Source organism: Zea mays, chromosome 3 (assembly GCF_902167145.1).
Source record: "Zea mays cultivar B73 chromosome 3, Zm-B73-REFERENCE-NAM-5.0, whole genome shotgun sequence".
NCBI lineage: Eukaryota > Viridiplantae > Streptophyta > Magnoliopsida > Poales > Poaceae > Zea > Zea mays.
Genome location: NC_050098.1, coordinates 184,094,233 through 184,114,486, shown reverse-complemented (window position 1 = coordinate 184,114,486; position 20,254 = coordinate 184,094,233). Strand labels below are relative to the sequence as shown.

Genomic DNA, 20,254 nt, shown 5'->3' with positions numbered 1-20,254 from the left:
GAAGCATTACCAGTTGGAGGATGCAATAATATCAGAGGTTGTAATGAACCACGATACAAATATTCTTCATAATAAGTTAGAACTGTTAATTAATTTTAGTTTAAAAATAGATAAAAAAAATAGAGCGGTCATAATTTGATTCGATCCTTAGATTTTATAGTGTAAAATCTAGAGCTCATTATCGCTCGCTCACATCTCTAAAGGATACAGTGAATGATGGTCTTAAGACCGAGTCCAGTGGCTTCCCCACGTAAGTACGAAAAATATGTGCTTTCCGCAGTGAACCCCACCTCGCGACGCGGATACACGAGGCTTCCTTCTAGCAGGCCTCGTATTCGGAGACAACGTTTCTCCCTCGCCTCATCGGTCGTTGGTTCCCGCGACGGAGGTGAAGTGTCGATAGCGGTTGACACCCAGAGCTCCCCCTGAGCGCACCTATGGCGGTCCTCGGAGTCTGGTAGACGTCACTCGATTTGCACCCCCCTCGATGTCGGCGGCGACTCCGATTGACCAATGCACAGTGCGACAGTGAAGCATGCCCAGAGCTGAGCGAAGCGCACCGATGATGTCGTCCGAGTCACAGTCAGTACCAACGTCTTCTCCTTCCCCACGGTACGATGCACCTACACGATGGATGGGTGGTTGGTATCGACCAGCGAGCTCCAATACTAATAGAGTGTTTGGTTTGAGGAATCACTCTATCCAAATTAAAGTGGTGCATCATGGGTTCATTCCTCAGAGTTGGTGGGATGACTCTATTACTCATATTAGTACTAACTAACTAACTATAAGAAATGAGATGTTGATGGATCAACGCATTCTATTCCACAAACCAAACAAAAATAGTGAGGAGTTAGAAGATGATGGACTAGCTCATTTCTCAAACCAAACACCCCATAATTGAATCAGTCGATCATTCGGTGGGGCTACAAACCGGCCAATTCAATCAGTATCGACCGCGTTAGAACCAGATTGACCGTCAGTTAATATAGATCCGTGCGTTTGAGACATGGACGTTGCCGATCTTGACTGACTGGTACTGGCCACCTGTTGCTATATGGCAGTTTCTGATTGGTTTGTGTTATTTTGAATTTAGAAAATAAAAAATGGAAACAGACGAATAGAGACAAAGTGTTAATTGCATTCACATCTCTCACTCTCCAAATTGCTCTTACCACTCCACTTTATATTGCACTTCTTACTCGTTTCACTCCTGGCCACCAAATCCTACTTCGAATTGGTGCAACAGGAAAAATGGCTAATGGACTCCTCAGATTATCTAGAAGCCGATTGTTCCGGGGTGTCCAAATGACCTAATAGGTCCTGAATTTGTATATTAGTATCAATTAAATAGAGTAGTTAGAGTGCCTACCGTTGGACTATAAAATGTAAGAAAGACATACGTTCTAAACAACATGTGTTCCTCATCCTTGGTGCGTCGCCACCCGTTTTTAGAGTATTTTTCCAAAGTAATACTGCCCTGATATGATCTCTAATAGATCGTATTGTACATTGCCCCGTCTTGTTTTGGTACATCTTGTACTAATCGTTGTTGTTGACAAAATTTGTTAGTTATCATGTGTAGTACCAATATAACAATATGCTATTTTATTTAAACTTTTTGTTATAGATTACATGACTATATGTATATCACTTGTTCGATTGCTATACATTTCATGATGTGTGACTGTAACACGTGTATACAATAAATCGATAGTCCGAAATATATCTGACATCTTATCTAACATGTCTTATTCACGCCGTCGGTTAGGGATAGACCTCCTTTGAGATCGTGATTCATGTTCGTGTGTATGAGCACCTGTTTATAGTTACGGATGTTTTTAAGGATGTTTTAGGGTCGTCGATACAATACATACTTGCATGTTGTAGATCGGGATCCGGGATGTTCCATTTGGACAATTTTCCTTTTGCGGGCGCAAACCCGACATCCTTAACGGTTGCTAAAACCCTTATCGGATCACATTGACACTCTCCTGGATAGTGGATAGAGTCGAGTCCAGCGCTCGCTGCGCTCGTCGCCGCGCCCCTCACCTCGAGCAAAGAGGAGCGACAATGGCCATGGCCGCCCCCGCTTTCCTCCTGCCATCACTGTTCCCCAAGCCCACTCTCCTCGCCGCGTCCCTCCACTCCAGCTTCCCACGCGGCCTCTCCCTCCGCTGCTCGCCCAACGGCGCCGCCGTGCCGGAATTCCCTGAACCTGCCTCGCGCCGCGGCCGCAAAAAGTCACCGTCCCCGTCGGCGCCGAAGCCGAGGGCTACGAGGAGGAGAACCAAGAAGGCGGACCGGGATCCCGACTCGGAGGGCGAGGAGGAGCCGGTGAAGCGGACCAACCGCCGGACGAGGAAGTCCAAGGGAGAGGCTAAACAGGAGGAGGTGGCCCAGGCGGCGAATCACGGGACGGGGGATACGATTCAAAAGGCCAACGAAGAGGAGGATGCGGTGGAAGTGGGTAGCGACGACGACGATTTCGCGAACGAGTGGCCGCCGCTGGTGTGCTGCTTCGGCGCGCCGCGGTGGGAGTTCGTACCCACGGTGCGGGTGTCGGACCGCCAGATGCATCCCGACATGTACTCCACGTGGAGGCACCTGCAATGGGAACCGCCCGAGTTCGCGCGCGCGCCGGGGAGCGCGGCGAGCAACGTGGCGATTGCGCTCACCCGGCTCGGCGGGCGCGCCGCAGTGCTGGGCAAGGTCGGCGACGACGACTTCGGCCGCGAGCTTGTGTACCGCATGAACTGCGAGCGGGTGCAGACACGTGCCATAAAGTTCGACGACAAAGCGGTCACCGCCACGGCGCGCATGAAGGTGAGCTTCCGGGACCGGGAGGACGGCAAGGGCGGGACGAAACTTGTAGCCGAGACGGTGAAGAGTGCCGCCGAGGACTCCCTCCGCAGGACTGAGATCAATGTAGACGTGTTGAAAGAGGTGAGTTGGCAATTCCTTGGGTAAACGTTGGATTCCGAATTTCCGGTTCAAGATTTATGCTCGAGTAGTCATTTCACGGCAAGCTATGTCTTTATGTGCATAACAACACGGTGCACTTTTGCAGAACAATTGCATCAAATGAATTCCTTGCTGAAATATAAAATTGGTTTGATCTAGCAGCACCAGCATAGCTATGGCACTTGATCTCATAGTGCAGTTTAAGAGATGAGTTGACATCTGAATCAGTCTTCTGGAATCTAAGATAGCAGCGGATTATGGACTGTAAAAATTATCAGTATTTGTATTTAGAAAATAGATAAAATTGTTATAGCAGTCCATGAAAATCAGAGGTTATACTGCATTATCTAAAGTTTCCAGCTCTGAAGAAACTAACTTTCTTCATAATAAATTTGTCTCTGAGGTTTATTTCTCCACAGCTTTAATATTATGTTTAAACCACTATAGCTTTCACGATCACGATGATATCATCTTCCAAACTGTTTCAAGTAAGCATGTGAATGATGCCGTCAGAATTAATAACTTTGCAGATAAAATGTTTAGCATAATTGCACTGTTCAGGTTCACATGCCGGCGACAAGATTTTTAGAGGAGACATTTTGATGAGTTAGATGTAGTCATTGCTATTACATTGCAAAACATTTTTTTCTTTATTCAGATCTAATCTGTGGCAATTACACAGGCTAGAATGTTCCATTTCAATTCAGAAGTCCTGCTAAACCCCTCAATGCATGACACGCTCTTCAGAGCCATTGAGCTGTCCAAGAAATTTGGAAGCAAAGTTTTCTTCGATCTCAATTTGCCATTGCCATTGTGGACTTCCAAGGATAAAACAAAGGAGGTGATAAACAGGGCGTGGAAAGAGGCTGAAATCATAGAGGTGTCAAGGGATGAGCTGGAATTCCTCCTAGATCATGAGTACTATGAATACAAGAGAAACACCCCTCCTCAGTATTATCTTGAAGGATTTCATTTTACAAGAAACTGGCCACAGTACTACCACTACAGCCCTGAAGAGATCGCTCCTATTTGGCATGACGGTATAAAGATCTTGCTTGTGACGTATGGGACACTTCGGATCCACTATTACACACCTAAGTTTCATGGCTGTGTGGTTGGGACAGAGGATGCACTCATAACTCCATACACCACTGACCGAACAGGTTCAGGGGATGCTATTGTGGCTGCTGCTATTAGGAAGCTGACAACTTGTCCTGAAATGTATGAAGACCAGGATACATTGGAGAGGCAACTGAGATTTGCTGTTGCCGCTGGAATCATATCACAATGGACAATTGGTGCTGTGCGAGGATTTCCCACTGAGAGTGCCACCCAGAACCTGAAGGAAGAAGTCTATGTGCCTTCTATGTGGTGAAATGATAAACCATTTGTGATGGGAATGAACAAATATATGATACAAGCATACTTGATGAATGGTCTAACAGAACTGAACAAGGGGGTTTTCCTTTTTTTTGCGACAATAGAGCTACAAGAGCAACTTACATGCACTAATTGGTCAGGTATCCTCTCACGATTCAATCTGTATTCATTCAATTTTGAATGTGGCTAGTATGCATGTCATTAAATTACAATTGACAAATGTTACATAGTTGAAGCTTCATTTTAATTTGTGAACTGACAAATCTTACATAGTTGAATGTGACTAGTATACTCAGTTTGATGCATTGTTTAAAAACACACAGGTTTGCATTTAAATTTTAAAGCACACCAGTTCTGGGAAGATATTTAGTTTCTTTTTTCCACGGGGGGAGACTTGCCTGGACTTGTCTTTTAAGGAAAAAAAATAAGGTTGAGGGGTACTGAGCCCCATTTTTTTCAGGGAGCTACCCAAAATCAGTGAGCTCTGGGTGGTTTCCCCCTGAACTAGAGTCACTAATATAAGGTGTTTGGTTTGAGGAATAAGCTAATACATTATCTTCTCACTTCTTACTTTTTTTATTTGATTTTGGAATTTAATGAGTTGATCCATCACCACCTCATTTTTTATAGTTAATTAGTTAGTACTAATATGAGAAATGAGATCATTCCACCAAATTTGAGGAATAAACTCATTATGCACCACCTTAACTTGAATGGATTGGATGGAGTGATTCCTCAAACCAAATGTGATATCCTGGCCCAAGGCTTAATAGAATTAATAGAGTACTCATATCAATAATATGCATCTTCTTTTTCGGAAGCCTATCTCGAAAGAACCTTCAGGTTAGCGTGCTTGACTTGGAGCATTTTGGATGGGTGACCGACTGAGAAGTTTTCTCGAGTGCGCATTAGTGAGGACAAAGTGCGCACAAAAGATCTGTGTTGGTCTGTGGGAACAATATATGATTTTAGAGAGCTGCCAGAAGTAAGTACCGCCGGTTCAGAAATTGGATGGGGTGTTACACCAAACATCCCTAACCAACTGAGTTACTACTTAGTTTTCATTTAGTGAGTATATTCTTTAAGACAAATGGAATGCGAAATGCACATAGCATAAAACTTGATGGATTGAACTAGGCTATTTTTTAGATAATGGAAAATGAATTCCAGCTTTCACCTCTTTCAAGGATAGGACCAAAGTTTTACAAAACTAACAGTACAGCCGTCTGCTCACAAAAGGAGGGACAAACCTCCAAACCGAAATAAAGGAAAATTCCCTAAAACGGCACAAAACAACACCAACTAAAAGTAAGGAACCATTACAACGTAATCTTGTTTGAAAATCTCCATCCATGAAATGTAAAAAAATTGCATAGCCAAGGTCTCGAGACGTCGACAAGCGTTCCTTATTAAAACAGTTGCGTCTTCACTTCTTTGGAGCCGCGACCAGAGTCTGAGCCAGTGAGTACCTCTGAACAGAACCTGCAAATAAGTCATCATATGGGCGTTATCAAACACTAAGTTATTCCTGCTTATCCAAATAGCCCAGCACAGAGCTGAGACACCTGTAATTACAAGATTCTTAGTCTTTAAATCCATCCCCAACAACCAACTCCCAAAGATGTCTAACAGATCTAGGGCATGACAAACCAAAGCAAATGGATAACATCGCCACATGTGATGAGCAAAATGACAGCCAAAAAATAAATGTTGAATGGATTCATCCGTATTACAGAACATACATTTTTTGTTACCCCGCCAATTGTGTTTTGCTAAATTGTCCTTTATCAGCACCACTCCTTTCATTAAGAACCACATAAAAATTTTAATCTTAAGAGGTATTTTTAATCTCCAGATTGATCCCGTTATTTATAAGAGCCCCATATATAGACTGACCTGTAAAACACCTAGAGGAATTTAGGTCCCATTTAAAAATATCCTTATCAGCTTGTAATTGAACATGTATAAGACGCGCCACTAGATTATGCCACAAGATGAGGTTGGGGCCGACTAAAGCCCTACGGAATGAAAATTCATTGCTTGTTCACCAAAAAAAAAGATCTGTAGCTAATGATACTAATTATTATTGTGCATTTTGTGTAACCATCACTATCTAGCTTTATCCATATCTGCTTCATCTGTTGGATTCCAAAACAAAAGTTCAGCGCAAAATTAGCAGACGATACCATTCTAGTAAATGCATCACCGTCAAGTGAATAAAAGTAGAAGCTCTCAACCATGTCAATTAGGAGCATCAGTATCTAATAAAACTTTTTCTATCCTTTATTTGCAGGTCTATGGTTGCTTTAGTTAGGCGGCAGACAGGTAGGAGTTTGTGCTTCATATTGTCCGATGAACAAGGAATCTTTCTATCATCTGGTTGTTCTGCGAAGGGTTCCGCTGTACGTACGACTCATTTGTACAACGCCTTTTCAATCAACGGAGAACCAGGATACAAATGGCGGAAAATCACTCAAATGTACTGGTTCATTTGCCAAGAACGCAAGATTCATCTGGTTGTACCGGAGATGTACTTTAGGTGAAGTATTTCCCTTTCTGTCAATGTGATCTGTGAGAAACACCTGTCCCTACGATTTAGCCTGTGGTTTGTAACTATGCTGTGTTTTCTGTGGTTACTGCATTCTAACATGAATTTACAGAATGATTTCTTTTCACTTAAAAGTTGAATTTCAAATTCATAATTTATAAGATGATTATAGATATTATAGCTTATGTCAAAAAAGGTAATTTTATTAAATGATAGATTGAACGAACTTGAATAGGCGGAGTAAAATGAACTAAAAAATAATTTAGTGGGTTGTATGGACATCGTCCATAAATGAAGTGAGTAATTTAAAATTTTTCATTAAAACTTATTACGTAATTTAGAGGACAGTCGTCTAATAAAATGTACGTAGCTATCACATACGCACAACATTGGGTTACTTGTATAAAAAATGGATAGTTAGGCTCGAAGAGTTTCGCTTCAAGAATTTCATGTCTATTTTATCTTCTTTTATCCAAACAGGTCTAACTCCACGAGCTTCAGCTTAAAAAAAACTAAAACTAGAAACCAGTTTAATAAAATTTTTGAAGCTCCTCAAAGGGTGCTTAAAAAACATTGTTTCCATACCACTCCATAAAGTTACACAAAAATTACCCACCATACCATTGGTTACATGAACTACCTATTCATGTTTTTTCTCCACCTACTAATCATCAAAGGTAATTAAAGAAACTCGCGCAAATTAATTGTATTACAGAAACTAGAGTCTAGGTACAAGCCATACACTCTTGAATCATGTCTTACCAATTTATTAAAGTCGTTTCATGGTGAAGCTGGAAAACCGAAGTTGCAATTTTTAAATTAAAGCCCTCCCAAACACGGTTACGATAATTAAATTTTCATATCTAAAATTATAAAATAAAAGGTTTACCAGCTCCAATAGATCTCATATACAACAATTAGATTAAAAATTATATTTATATCTTAAACTTTCTATTTTCTAAAATTTAAAAATTAAATAAATATAAAAACCTCGATCTATTAGGGATAAGACAATCCCTAGATATTGTATTAAAAAGATTTTCTCAGATGAAAAAAACCTTAAATCCCTATTCTACTCGTTATCGTAGTCCATATGAGAACAAACACTGCCAGGATCAAGCCTTAGACATATGTTATGAGTGAAACTAGGACCTAAAAAGTGCTACTAATACCACCTAGCTAACTTAGTTATATTTCATATATTACCTCCTAAGAAGTATGAGCACCTATACTAGCTTCTAAAAAATAATTCGATAAACTCAAATTTAGTAATTTGATAAATATATTAGGAACAAAAATAATCTTAGCTTCCAACAGTTCTCAATTTTTAGGTTATTAAATATTTTTAATTATGCTAACTCAGCTTGCCGCTTTAAATTTGGTTTCATTTGTACGATAAAGTTTAATAATCATCGTTTTCCTCTTGTTTACTACTTATTTTTATTACATATGAATCACGTCGATCATTTTTCTCTAAATTTTTTAATGGATCATCTCAGTGTTTTGTCTAACGAGGATGATAAATTTACCTTTTCCGTAGCTTAAGGGTGTGTTTGGTTTGACTTTTGGCTTTTGGCTTTTGCCCCCTAAAAGCCAAAAGCCAATCAAAGGGCTGGATCCAGGAAGCAGCTTTTTCTAAAAGCTGACTTTCTCACAGTGCAAATCTGAAAGCACCCCTGAACTTGCTTTTAGTGGCTTTTCGGATGAAAGTATGAAAACATATATCGAAGAACTTTTAACGATTTTTAGTGGTTTCCACCAAACGGTTTTTAGCTTTTTAACGGCTCACAGCCTACAGCAGCTTTTTCCACAGCTCACAGCCCACAACAACTTTTTTCACAGTCACAACCCAACCAAACAGACCCTAAATCATTCAAACTGCATTACTGCACACGAGCACGAACTCGATAATGGACATGTGATTTCATATTGTGCTTGACGTACGAAATAGACTATTGAAAGTGTGAAACAGCTCCCTAAGTCTGGGGACTAAATATGGGCATTTAGAAAATTGGTATATTTAAGAACTTCATTTAAAAAACTGTTGGGAGATTATTTTAGATTAATAACGTCCTAAATTAATTTTACGGGTCGTTTGGATCCCTTCATTTTAGAGGAATTGGAATTCACTCAATAAAGTAACTTATTTAGTTTGAAATTTGTGATTCCACCACTTTCCAAAGTTAAGATATAAGCCTATCTCAAATTCATGGGGTGGAGGGTGGGAAATGATTTTGTGCATTAGTAGAATTTGTTTCTACTGTGTAACTTATATAACACTCTTTGTCTCACTCCTCTATAGTAAAAACGTAGCACATAAATATCTCTCACATCTTGCTAATAGTAGTATATAAATATATTTTACATAAAATCGAATTAGCTTAATTGATATATGCCTAAATTACTATTATTAGAATGGAATTCAATTCCAATGATCCAAACGAGACGTTAGGGATTTCTTTTGAAAACTAATGGAGATGCTCTGGTAACTGATTCTAATCATCCAATTTAATTAAATGGAGGACTTAAAGTTATTTACGAGTTCCAAAGCAGAGCCTAATTCTAGTAGTGCCCAGCCATACAACATTCTATGCAGCTCGAAGGCTAGACGATTGTGATTGATGTAAGATCACGATTGTGATTGATGCCAAAAGTCACAACTATTTCGCTTCCGAAGAAGCAATCTCACAAGTCAAAATTTGCTAGTGAATACACATTGACATCAACGCAGTTTCTTCGTTTCCGATATCATATTCGTCATCTTACATTTATACTCTTTGCATGCTCTGCCAAATGCCTGAACATATATCGAAGTTTTCTTGAAGAATCTGGCAATGTGTTCTTCGGATTTCTCCAGCAATGCAGGGACCGTGAGAGCAATAATAGCACCTGACAGAATAGGGACCAAAAAGTTACCAAATCGACATGGATCAGCAAGACTAATAGAGCATTTTTGTTTCCAAATCGATTCCCTCTTCCTTTAAGATTTCCCATGTGGACATGTCGTTCCAAATATGTGGAGGAGACAGACAGATTACGAATTGGACTTTCAAATCGGGTTGAATGCTTAATGCTTACAATCCACTGCTAGTATGACCAAAGTAGATTAGATGCACCCAGCCGTGCCCTCACGTCTACGTATCCTTGGATTACATTCAGCAGCACTAGTGTAGAACGTCTGACAAGAAACTTGTTCAGTAAATGGAACTTTTGGCGAAACTAGAACCATCCTGCTATTCTATCAAACGAAGTGATAGTGTGAGCATTGCCTCTGTTTCCATTGCTATAATGCTATTGCATTTTGCGTTATTACCAGCACAGATTTTCAGTGCAATTGTAAGTGATCTGATGATAAGTGTACTGCTGTACATGTTTCATATTGCTATTCATGTCAAGGTTCTTCTTAAGATGCGCAGTGGTCCTTAGCTCATAAGAAATGTAAAACAGTAGAAGAACTTACTTGTATATACTAAAGTGATAAGATCGGTCAGTCGTCCAACTATGGAGGCCAGCAACAGCACAAAAGCCACCTTGTAGAAGAGGCTGTTATCCTTCCCAAGTGCAATGTTTTCGAAATCCTTGAGCACCTTGTTGATGAAGCTACCAACCATTTCTGCTGCTTCACTCATTGACTCGTCAGAAATTTTCATCAATGGGATAGGCGGAGGTGCCCTGCATAGGTTTCTTTTGCATTTAGAGTTGGCACATACAATGAATTGTAATTACTATCTAAGAGCAAGAGCAATTATACAATATATTCTTTTCATTTTTGGTCTATCCTATGTTTGGTTCAACCGTTGATTTCTGAAAATCTGATTCTAGTTATGAGCTGTGAGAAAGCTATTATAAACTGACAATTGTAAAAAAAATGAAATTTGTTTGGTTAAAACAACTGTAAACTATAGATTTTCTAATAGTATGATAACTTGTAACATGAATAACAGGAAATTTAAAATTCTGGGATAGAAGCTGATTCTGGATTGAACTAGAGAAATCTATAGATTTTAATGAATCTATTCTGCCGTTGTATCCGTTTGGTTGAGATTTCAGATTTTTGGCAGCGAATCTAGTTCAGAAATCTGAACCAAACACAAGATCAATGGTATTTCACAACAATGTAATGTTAAATTTCACTCAAACTGAAACTCAAGTAACAGTTTTGTTACAGTATTCTCAAATAACAATGTCATACAAGGATAGATCGAATACTGGAGGCTCCAACATATATAGGGTCTGGAACAAGAATAACCAAGGTAGGCTTTATCTCTACATTTTGCACAGAGGCTGCATGGAAATCAATGTCATACAAGATATGATTTACTAATTAGATGTAGTGCCTCATACACGTCAATAATGTATATTTTATTTTCAAATTATACTTTTGTATGAAAATTACAATTACGGAGTACCTTGCATCTAAAAGTTCTACAATGTTGTTTTCTGGTAAACGACTTTTAAAAAAAAAATTCAAAAAAACTTTAGGCAAAGATGTACACTTGTAAATCATTTTAAAACAAAATTTTAAAACATTAATAAAAAACGTTTTAATTTTTTATCTATGATAATGATAATAGATATGTGTGATAGAAAATTTTATAATTTGTTTTCAGTGCCTTAAAATCCTATTTTGAAATAAAACTTGGTGTCGAGTTTGCATTTTGTTAAAAAAACTTGGCCGGAGAGAGAAAGTCATCCTCCCGGTATTATATTAAGAAAAGACCGAAACATAGTCCCGGCCGAGAAAACCCCCGAATCCTGGTTATCCATCAGTAACGGGTTGAGTCAATTGCTCACTCTACAACGCCCCAGCCGGAGGGTACCGCGGAAGATATTGATCCCTTAGAGCGGGCGTGGCACAGCGAGGGGATTTTTTTAGCCAAGCTTGAAATTCGCCCCCGAGGGAGTCGAACCTGGGACCTAGAAGTGCTACTAGGAAGTCTTAATCATTACGCTAGAGGCCCTTTCGCATCTTGGATTTTGTTAAGGATCTTTAGATGCAAATGGGTCTCTAGCGTAATGGTTAAGACTTTCAAGTAGCACCTTCAGGTCCCGGATTCGATCCCACTCGGAGGTAAATTTCGGGCTTGGTTAAAAAAATCCCCTCGATGTGCCCCGTCCGCTCTCGGGATCGGAGTCCCAGCTAGGCCGTTGCAGAGTGGGGCAGTCGGTCAACCTGTTAGTGATGAGGGGCCAAGGTTCAGGGGTTTTCTCGGGCGAGACTATGTTTCAGTCTCTTCTTAATATAATACTGGAAGGACGGTCTTTCCCCCTTTAGCCGAGTTGAGGAACTTTAGATTTCATTTAAAGATATATGACAATGTACTAATTTTTGAAACATGAACTTAAATGATTTTCCCTAGATATTTGAAAAAGAAATATCGTGCAAATAGTTTAGCCAAAATCTTAAATATAGAATTATGGGAAGAATTCTATTTTCAAAACTACAAATACTATGATGCCAGATATAAGCAAAATGATTCGTACTTGATTTTGAGCATTTATTTGAAAAACTACAAGAATTTACTTGGCCCGTATCTTCTTTGTTTCGCATGATAGAACAACATTCAAATACATGGCATACATGCATAGACTGATAGACGTTGTACATGTTCTTTTCATGGATTGCACGTGACCTTAGAACATACTAACGTGTACACATTGAATAAGATGCTTCTTTACAAAATGCATTTAGATGTATATATCCTTTTTCTATAAGAATGTAACCCTACCAAAATCAAAGATTACGGGAGCTGGATTGGTCTGTACTATAGTTGATAGGTTCGTCTTCTTTCGTTGTTCTTGCTTGCCTTTCACGCCTTCCACGGGAAGACAATCATGTAAGGAAGCAAATCGACGACTCTGATATGGTCACAGTTTACTTTGTTTTTTTTTATTTGCTAATCACTGTTTGAACTATATAAATTATCTCATCCGTTAAAAGAATCAAAGGTTGTGATCTGTTTTATATCTTTACTCCTATTTGGTATTCGGAGTACCGCAGGAAGGCCTAGAGCTATTGAATAAATATCCCTCAAAAAAAGAGTTATTGACATACATTCGCCATTGCAGCAATTAAGCAACATTATCAAAATGGTAAGAGCTGTTGAACCAAGATCCATAATTCCATTAGTTCTAACATGCCACCACGGATTACAACTTGTACAACCTTAATCAATTACCATGCTAGCTAGCAGCCTAGCACTAGCATCCGCAAAACACGAATCAGCCACAGTGGTTTCACGAATGGGTGAGAGAGATCAAACCAGAATCACCTGTTGAGCAGCTGCGCAGCCTTGGCCCAGACGAAGAGGACGGTGAGCAGGATCATGAGCACCTGGGCCAGGAAGGAGAGCAGAGTGTAGCCGGGCACGCAGTAGAAGAGCGCCCATGAGGCCACCACGGCCGCCAGCGTCCCGGTGGCCACCTCCTTCTTCCTCCACAGCACCACATCCGCAACTGCGCCCACAGAAAAGCTCCCACGCCACGCTCTCAGAATCCAAACGCGGAATGCAGATAGAGAGAGAACCGAACGACATAGTATCGATCAAAACAGTCAAGGAGGACTCACCGGCGCCGCCGCCGAGGAGATCGTGCGGCGATCTCTGGGCACCGAACAGCCGGCAGCTGGGGGAGTCCATCGCACACCGCAGGACGGATCTCTCGTCCTCCTCCGATGGGAAAGGGGAGTGGATGAATGGCAGCTACTGACTGGTCTCTAACAAGTCCAACTTGTCGAGCTGGAAATTTTGGAAAATTGCGAGAGTGGGAAAAATGGGCGGAAAGAAAAAGGCGCAAGCGTGGCGCGTCACTGGCGTGGGGCACCACAGTGGCACAGGTACCTCGTCAGCAACGCCGTCGTATGGGGTGGGCGTTCGGGTTACCCCAAAATTTCGGGTCGGGTAATTCAGGTTTTTAAAATTTGGGTTTTGAGAATCGATACCCGAAATTACAACGGGTTTTGCAATACCCGAAATTTCAGGTACCCGAAATTTCGGGTTCGGGTATTCCCGAACTACCCGAACTATTGTGTCACCTTCATAAAAACACATACACCCTATTAAATTAGTATAAAAATATAGTTTGAATAATGATACACATGGACATATAAAACACAAGCAATCTACGATCATAAGTTATGCACACATACACATAATTATAAATGTATAAATTAATAATTAAGCATGACATGAGTACATGACACATCAAAGTTCGAGTAATTCGGGTACCCGATTGTGATACCCGAATTACCCGAACTAAATTCGGGTTTTGCAAGTTGCTACCCGAAATTCCCGAACAAAATTCGGGTTTCGGGTATTTCGGGTTCGGGTATTCCGGGTTCGGGTTACTCGTATCTGGCCTCAAAGAAACAGAAAAATAAGAAGAAAAGCATGGCATCCGCGTCGTATCCAGAAGACAAAGCGGGCAGCCTCTACCTTTCGGCACAAGCTCGGCTCTGCCTCTGGTACGACGGGTGCAGTGCAAAGGCCAACAGCTATTGCTCCAAGAGGAGCAACAGGTAATGAACAACGCATCTGATTCATTGGTAAAGTGAATCTAACGACAACAGGAAGTATTGTGCATGTGCATCTGGGCTAATGTAGCACTTCGGGTTGACGTTAGGCTTCATCTGGGTTAACATGAGCATTTACCGTCAGGCTGTAGTGTGAAGGGAGATCCAGCATAAACTCACACACGAGAAAGAACAGAAAAAAAACCCGGGGGAGGGGGGGTTCAAAACGGCCACTCTAGTCTCTATGCAGTTCGCACATAGCAGTTACACCAGTTAAAGTTTTTAAGCCCATTCAGTTCAGACTATGCATTTTGTATACGTACGGCGTTCGGAACCAAAAAAGGCATAACTCCACTGAAATGGAGGGCAGTTTCTCTGTGTATAGTCTAACTCAGTTACAGACTGATCAAAAGTGCCATCCTATTCTTCTCTCGCTGTTCCTTTCTCCTCTACAGAAGAAACCTCCCTTTTGGTGTCGCTTCCTGAAGCCAACTCCTGAGTTTCCTCCTCACAGGGAGGTGCGCTCGGCTCAGATTTATCAGCTTCTTCTTTGCTCCGAGCTGGTCCAGCGGCAGGAGCATCTTGTGAGTTGCTGTATTCTTGATCTGCATCATAGCTGGCAAATGGACCCCCAGTGTCCATCAAGCTAGCAGCTATAGCAGCATTCAGATCAGCCTCTTCTTGCTGCGCTACAATCATGTCCATTTCACTCATCCCTCCTGATCGGTCACCAAGTAGAGGGGGTTGTACCTGCTGAGTAGGTGCTTGAACCTGGTTACAGGAGGCTGTTATCCTCCGGGCGTCATCAGGGGTGAGCCATTGACCAAAACCGTTAGAGCCTTCAGTTGCCATAGGGCACTCCTTGGGAAAATTGCCTCTGACTGCAAAGATACTCCAGCCTGACCCCTTCAGGGTGTCAATGAAAGCTGAGAGGTAAAACTTTGACAGGTGCTCAGGAGCTGGGTACAGACTATTGAAGTTATACCACTCCCCATTCACCTTCCTGATGCAAAACCAGTGGTCCTGAAGGTGGCAAATGAAAGCAACCTCCTGCTCAGGGTCAAATTGGGACGACCCTGCAGCTGGGGAATCAAGGGGGATAACCTGGAGGTCCCAAACCTCCAGCGCCTTCTGCAAAACCTATTAGAAAAAAACTATTAGGAGAAATAAAAGTACATCTATATGTGTAATAGACTGGTACCATATTGTGGTTGAGTTACAGTTAATGGAGCATATGAACTCTACATGTGGACATGAACAAGAGCAATAGACTATGTTGACAGCATTCCAGATTCATTTCGAAGACACAAGCATAGATGATGCTCCTATAAGAGGGGAAACTGTTCAGATCAAATGTAAATATAAAAGCTGAGACAAAAAAAGTGAAGAATCACAAGGTGTATTTCAACGCATAACCGCATGTCCGCGTCCCATCTGTCCAGATTCAGGTCTAATGTGCACCTTCTTAAAAAAATGTACTTCCAGCTTCTAAAATATTTACCCATTCCCTGAGTGTGGCAGGACCCACAACCAAAATCTTGCAGCTTTGGGTTAGAAACAAATACTTAATGAATTCCTTATCATCTTGCCCCTAATTCATATCCAAATGTGTAAAGTGATATTCAGAGGGTCTGAAATACAATGCAAACTTGCAAAGACAAACATGATTCAATGAAGAAAAGACAGAAATAGCTAATTGCTGCATATGTTTTGGTGACCCTTCTACACATTTTGAAGGCTTTAGGAGAAAACTTTAAAAGAACTAGAATGCCTCCATATTGCAAAGTGCCATATTAGGACAGCATTAAAGCATATCCACAGCAAACTAGTGTCATCCTAATAACTTAATGGAGACATGCACAAACACCAAATTAAAATAAAAAATGTGTGAAACATCCAAATATCAGCAACATGCAAAACAGCGGTCTATTCGCGGATATTTGTGCTCAGATTCACCATTTTATGACTGGCAGGTATGAGTTTCATCTACAGCAGCATTCTTTTCCTTCCATAGTTTCCATTTGTCCCTATTGCAGTGAGCCAGTGACAGCATGGCTCTTTGCTAGAGTACGGGACAAGTGAAGGGCACCAGCCATCAAAAGGTTACTCTGATCGTGCTACTGGCTCAAAAGTTCCTCCTTGCTTTTTTTTCACTCTCGAACACGCAGCAGTAAGAAGAAAATTAGGATTTTTTTTATGGTTTTATTTAGGTTACATTCTCACCTTTTGAATAGATAGACAGACATAGCCTTAAACTACCAGCTAGGTCCAAGCATCAGTCCTTTGACATTGGCGCAGCACCAAGCCCTCCCCCTTCTGTTAATATAATAGTAAATATTTGGCAGGGGAATTACCTAACCAACAAACTCGACCTTGGCCAACTTTACATCCTTCACCAATTAATTGGCTCAGAACATACATCACATTTTATTTCTTATGGGTCATTAGAAGATTTGTCTTAATGTGCTTAGACGAATTACAAAAAAAAACGTTATATTGCTATATGTGGATTTACAACAGATTTGAAGCACAAATACATATCATATTTCACCATTGCACGACAACAGTGGTTTTTTTTACTTCTTCTTTTTTTTCTGTCTTGATCTATTTTTTTGGCAGCTTGTACTGGGTCTATTTTAGACCTCTATCTCCTTTTTCTTAATATATAAGATGCGCAGTTCTCCTGCGCGTTCGATAAAAAAAAATATAAAAAAACGACAACAGTGGTTGCCAGTGTCTACTGCAAATTATTGGGAACACGCCAAATACCACTTGGAATCCAATGCCAGGAGTCGGAATCCAACATGTCCGACTTGTCAAAAAAAAAGGAAGGACACGGCTAAATGGGTATCTGGTAACACCGAATTTTAGCGACTTGTGAAACTTTTCAGAATTCAGACATCCATCGAGTTATCTTTCCACAATTGTTTATGGAGCAGATTAAATAGAAATAGCATTTAAAACCTTAAAGCTTCTAACTTTAACACCGCTACCAAGCTTGATCATATTCCTAATTCAAATCAAAGAACAATTTCAGTCAATTGACATAAACTGTAAGACTGAATTCATTCTTAATGTCAGCAAGTCAGTACACGACAAAAGTTAAGCTACATTAGTCAGATAAACTCTTGAATATGTACATCAATCAAATAATTTTGAACAGTGTAACGACAATAGAATACGTTACACTAGCATGCATGCACATGCATTGGTGCAAGCAAGTACGTAGCGCAAACTGTTGCAAACCGCTGGTAAGACATTTGCTATTGTTTATACAGGAAACAACTACATCTAAACTTTCCAGTGATGCAAAAAAAATACAATCCTATATCAAATCACCTGCAGAGAATCATGCAAATTTTAATGCAGTTATTTGAGTGTCAAAGACAAGTACTGTTTATCCCTCAGAATTCCCTTTCACATCTGGCAGAGCATGGTTATGAATGCAGGAGGTTGCCTAAGTACCATTAGAATAGGGATAGGATTGAATCATCTATGTTCAACGAGAAAGTCTTTACTCATGCAATCACTCGATAAGCATTCTTCACATGACTGGCATAATGCATTGACTACCTAATTTTCGTTTATTCTATATATAAACTAAACCCTGCGAGTTTGTCTGCTTCAAGTAACTCCCTTTGATGTTACCAAATCCATCTAATTGAAGTATATATCGCCACATTTAACCTAGAGCATTCGACTAGACTAGAAGGCAATCGACGGGTTCCAAGCAGCAATGCTCGAGCAAAAAATGCCCGCAGCGATCTTAATAGACAACCAACTTGTAACCGAGTCCACGGAAGAAGCCGTGATGTACGCATCGGTCGATCTAACCGAGCCCAAGAAACCTAAATGGATAACCTCCATGAAGCCTGGACCTGGAGGGCCTGCACTAACCTGGATGCTGAAATCTCCGCCGAGGGAGACGTTGTGGGACCCCTCGCCCTCGGCGAAGAAGTCCCCTGCGGTAGCGTTGTCCGCGCCGGGGCTTCGGGAGCCCTCGAGCATCACCAGGCGCTCCCGCTGGTCGAGGTCGGCGGCGAGCGCGGCGAGGTCGAACTCGGAGAAGAAGGGGCCCTGCAGAGTGGTGTTGACGCAGTGCACGGCGCAGAGCTTCCCCTCCTGCACCTCGTGGTACAGCAGCCCACCGTTGCTCGCCGCCTCCATCGCCCCGCTCCAAAACCCTGCAGAAGCCTGAGCCTCCTCTACGGTGCGGCACGATTCGGCTCTTCGCCGCCTCGACGTATCACGGATTCAAGCCAGGATTGAGGAGATAAACGAAATCGGCCGACGGGGGAAAGGGGGCGCGCAGGAGCTGCTGAGCGCTTTTTGCGTGGGTCGGTTACTCGGTTCCGTCTCAGTGGTGACTGGTGACGCAGATTCCCCAGCGCAAAATCATCAAACAGCCCTGACACAATGACACGTAGACCGGTACGGGCTCGCTCGGCAACCACGTGTTTTTTTCTGAAAAATTGGCTTCTTGTCAACTACATGCTGCGTAGGGCTGGACATTTGTTTTTTAAAAAAAAACTTTGGTGTGATTATAATTGCACGCAACTATCTCCAGAGGGCACCATAACTATAGGAAAATCTGATAGCCACCATAAAATAGCCTAGGTATTATCTTCATTGTCACATCCGGATCCGATTTAAGAACAAATTTAGTTATATCTTAAGTGTGTTTCAGGATCAAATCTTTATTACTTAATATAACTTTTGTACAAAATAACTAAATAAACTACACCATATAACGATAACGATCCTACATAACCTTAGTTGACTGGAAGACAACGACCTAAACCTCTCCGAACTTATCATCATGATCCTCTTCCATTGGTACCTATTATTGAACTGGTATGATTATATCAAGGATGAGCTCTTATACGGTCATCACTCAATAAGTTTGGAAAAAAATGTAGTGTAAGGCAATAAATGTTTGGCTAAGAGATAGAGTCATTGAAAGGGAAATGTGCCCTTAGGCCATTTCTAGTATATTTTTGGTGATTAAGTGCCCAACACATATTGAGTGAGTAATTATGTGTCAAATGATGGATGAAGTGCAAATCAACAAGAAGATATGATTCTAGACTTAGTACATTGGTTTTTGTGTACTAATATATTTGTCTAAGTGCTAGAATCAGAGAAAAGAGAAAAAGGAAAAGACTTGGCTGGAGCAGCCAAGACTCAGCGCAGTCTGGCACACCGGACTGTCCGGTGGTGCACCAGACAGTGTCCGGTGCGCCAGGCTGGCTTCTGGCGAACTGGCCACTCTCGGGAATTCGTCGGCGGCGTACGGCTATAATTCACCGGACTGTCCGGTGAGCCAACGGCCGCTAGCGCAACGGTCGGCCGCCAAATCCGCGGGCGACGCGTGGCCCGCTCCAACGGTCGGCAGGAGGCACCGGACTGTCCAGTGTGCATCGGACAGTGTCCGGTGCGCCAACGGCTACAATTCTGCAACGGTCGGCTGTGCCATTTCAGGAAGGCGATCTGCACCAGACCATGAACAGTGTCTGTCCGGTGCGCCACCCGACAGAAGGCAAGAATTGTCTTCCCAGATTGCCTCCAACGGCTCCTAGCTGCCTTGGGGCTATAAAAGGGACCCCTAGGCGCATGGAGGAGTAACCCAAGCATTCTTTGATCATCTCTAAGCACCAAGACTCCATTCTCGCGCATTTGATTCTTTGTGATAGTGACTTGAGCTCTATTTGAGTAGAGAACTCCTCGCATTGTGTTGTGAGCTCAAGTTGTGGCTTGTGTGCGTGATTGTGCTCGTGCTTTGAGTCTTGTGTGTTGCTCTCCCCTCCCTTACTTCTGTGCTTCTTTGTGATCATCAATTGTAAGGGCGAGAG

General features: G+C 41.6%; 3 protein-coding genes across 3 annotated transcripts; 1 reads left to right on the top strand and 2 right to left on the bottom strand.

The window, feature by feature from the left end:
• Positions 1-2,032: 2,032 nt before the first annotated feature.
• Positions 2,033-7,019, top strand: LOC100281184 (uncharacterized). Its single transcript, NM_001366981.1, has 3 exons — positions 2,033-2,946; positions 3,647-4,484; positions 6,638-7,019. The coding sequence occupies exons 1-2, from the start codon at positions 2,074-2,076 to the stop codon at positions 4,337-4,339; spliced, it is 1,566 nt and encodes a 521-aa protein (NP_001353910.1). The 5' UTR covers positions 2,033-2,073; the 3' UTR covers positions 4,340-4,484; positions 6,638-7,019.
• A 2,462-nt stretch (positions 7,020-9,481) lies between these two features.
• Positions 9,482-13,729, bottom strand: LOC103651007 (reticulon-like protein B12). The gene is made up of 4 exons (XM_008676599.4): positions 13,461-13,729; positions 13,165-13,348; positions 10,353-10,564; positions 9,482-9,781 (listed from the first exon to the last, which is right to left on the bottom strand). Exons 1-4 carry the CDS (start codon positions 13,528-13,530, stop codon positions 9,615-9,617), a joined length of 633 nt encoding a protein of 210 aa, XP_008674821.1. The 5' UTR covers positions 13,531-13,729; the 3' UTR covers positions 9,482-9,614.
• Positions 13,730-14,677: 948 nt separating this feature from the next.
• On the bottom strand, positions 14,678-18,736 carry LOC100273270 (Ataxin-3-like protein). Its single transcript, NM_001147711.1, has 2 exons — positions 18,300-18,736; positions 14,678-15,542 (listed from the first exon to the last, which is right to left on the bottom strand). Exons 1-2 carry the CDS (start codon positions 18,567-18,569, stop codon positions 14,823-14,825), a joined length of 990 nt encoding a protein of 329 aa, NP_001141183.1. The 5' UTR covers positions 18,570-18,736; the 3' UTR covers positions 14,678-14,822.
• Positions 18,737-20,254: the final 1,518 nt, after the last annotated feature.

Excerpts from the sequence above, each read along its gene's own strand:
- LOC100281184 (NM_001366981.1), top strand. The coding sequence starts at position 2,074 with ATGGCCATGGCCGCCCCCGCTTTCCTCCTGCCATCACTGTTCCCCAAG. Across the intron at positions 2,947-3,646 it reads ATGTAGACGTGTTGAAAGAG|GCTAGAATGTTCCATTTCAA; the intron begins GTGAGTTGGCAA and ends GCAATTACACAG.
- LOC103651007 (XM_008676599.4), bottom strand. The coding sequence starts at position 13,530 with ATGGACTCCCCCAGCTGCCGGCTGTTCGGTGCCCAGAGATCGCCGCAC. Across the intron at positions 10,565-13,164 it reads GCTGCGCAGCTGCTCAACAG|GGCACCTCCGCCTATCCCAT; the intron begins GTGATTCTGGTT and ends AAACCTATGCAG. Across the intron at positions 9,782-10,352 it reads TATCACTTTAGTATATACAA|GTGCTATTATTGCTCTCACG; the intron begins GTAAGTTCTTCT and ends CTATTCTGTCAG.
- LOC100273270 (NM_001147711.1), bottom strand. The coding sequence starts at position 18,569 with ATGGAGGCGGCGAGCAACGGTGGGCTGCTGTACCACGAGGTGCAGGAG. Across the intron at positions 15,543-18,299 it reads GCGGAGATTTCAGCATCCAG|GTTTTGCAGAAGGCGCTGGA; the intron begins GTTAGTGCAGGC and ends TTTTTCTAATAG.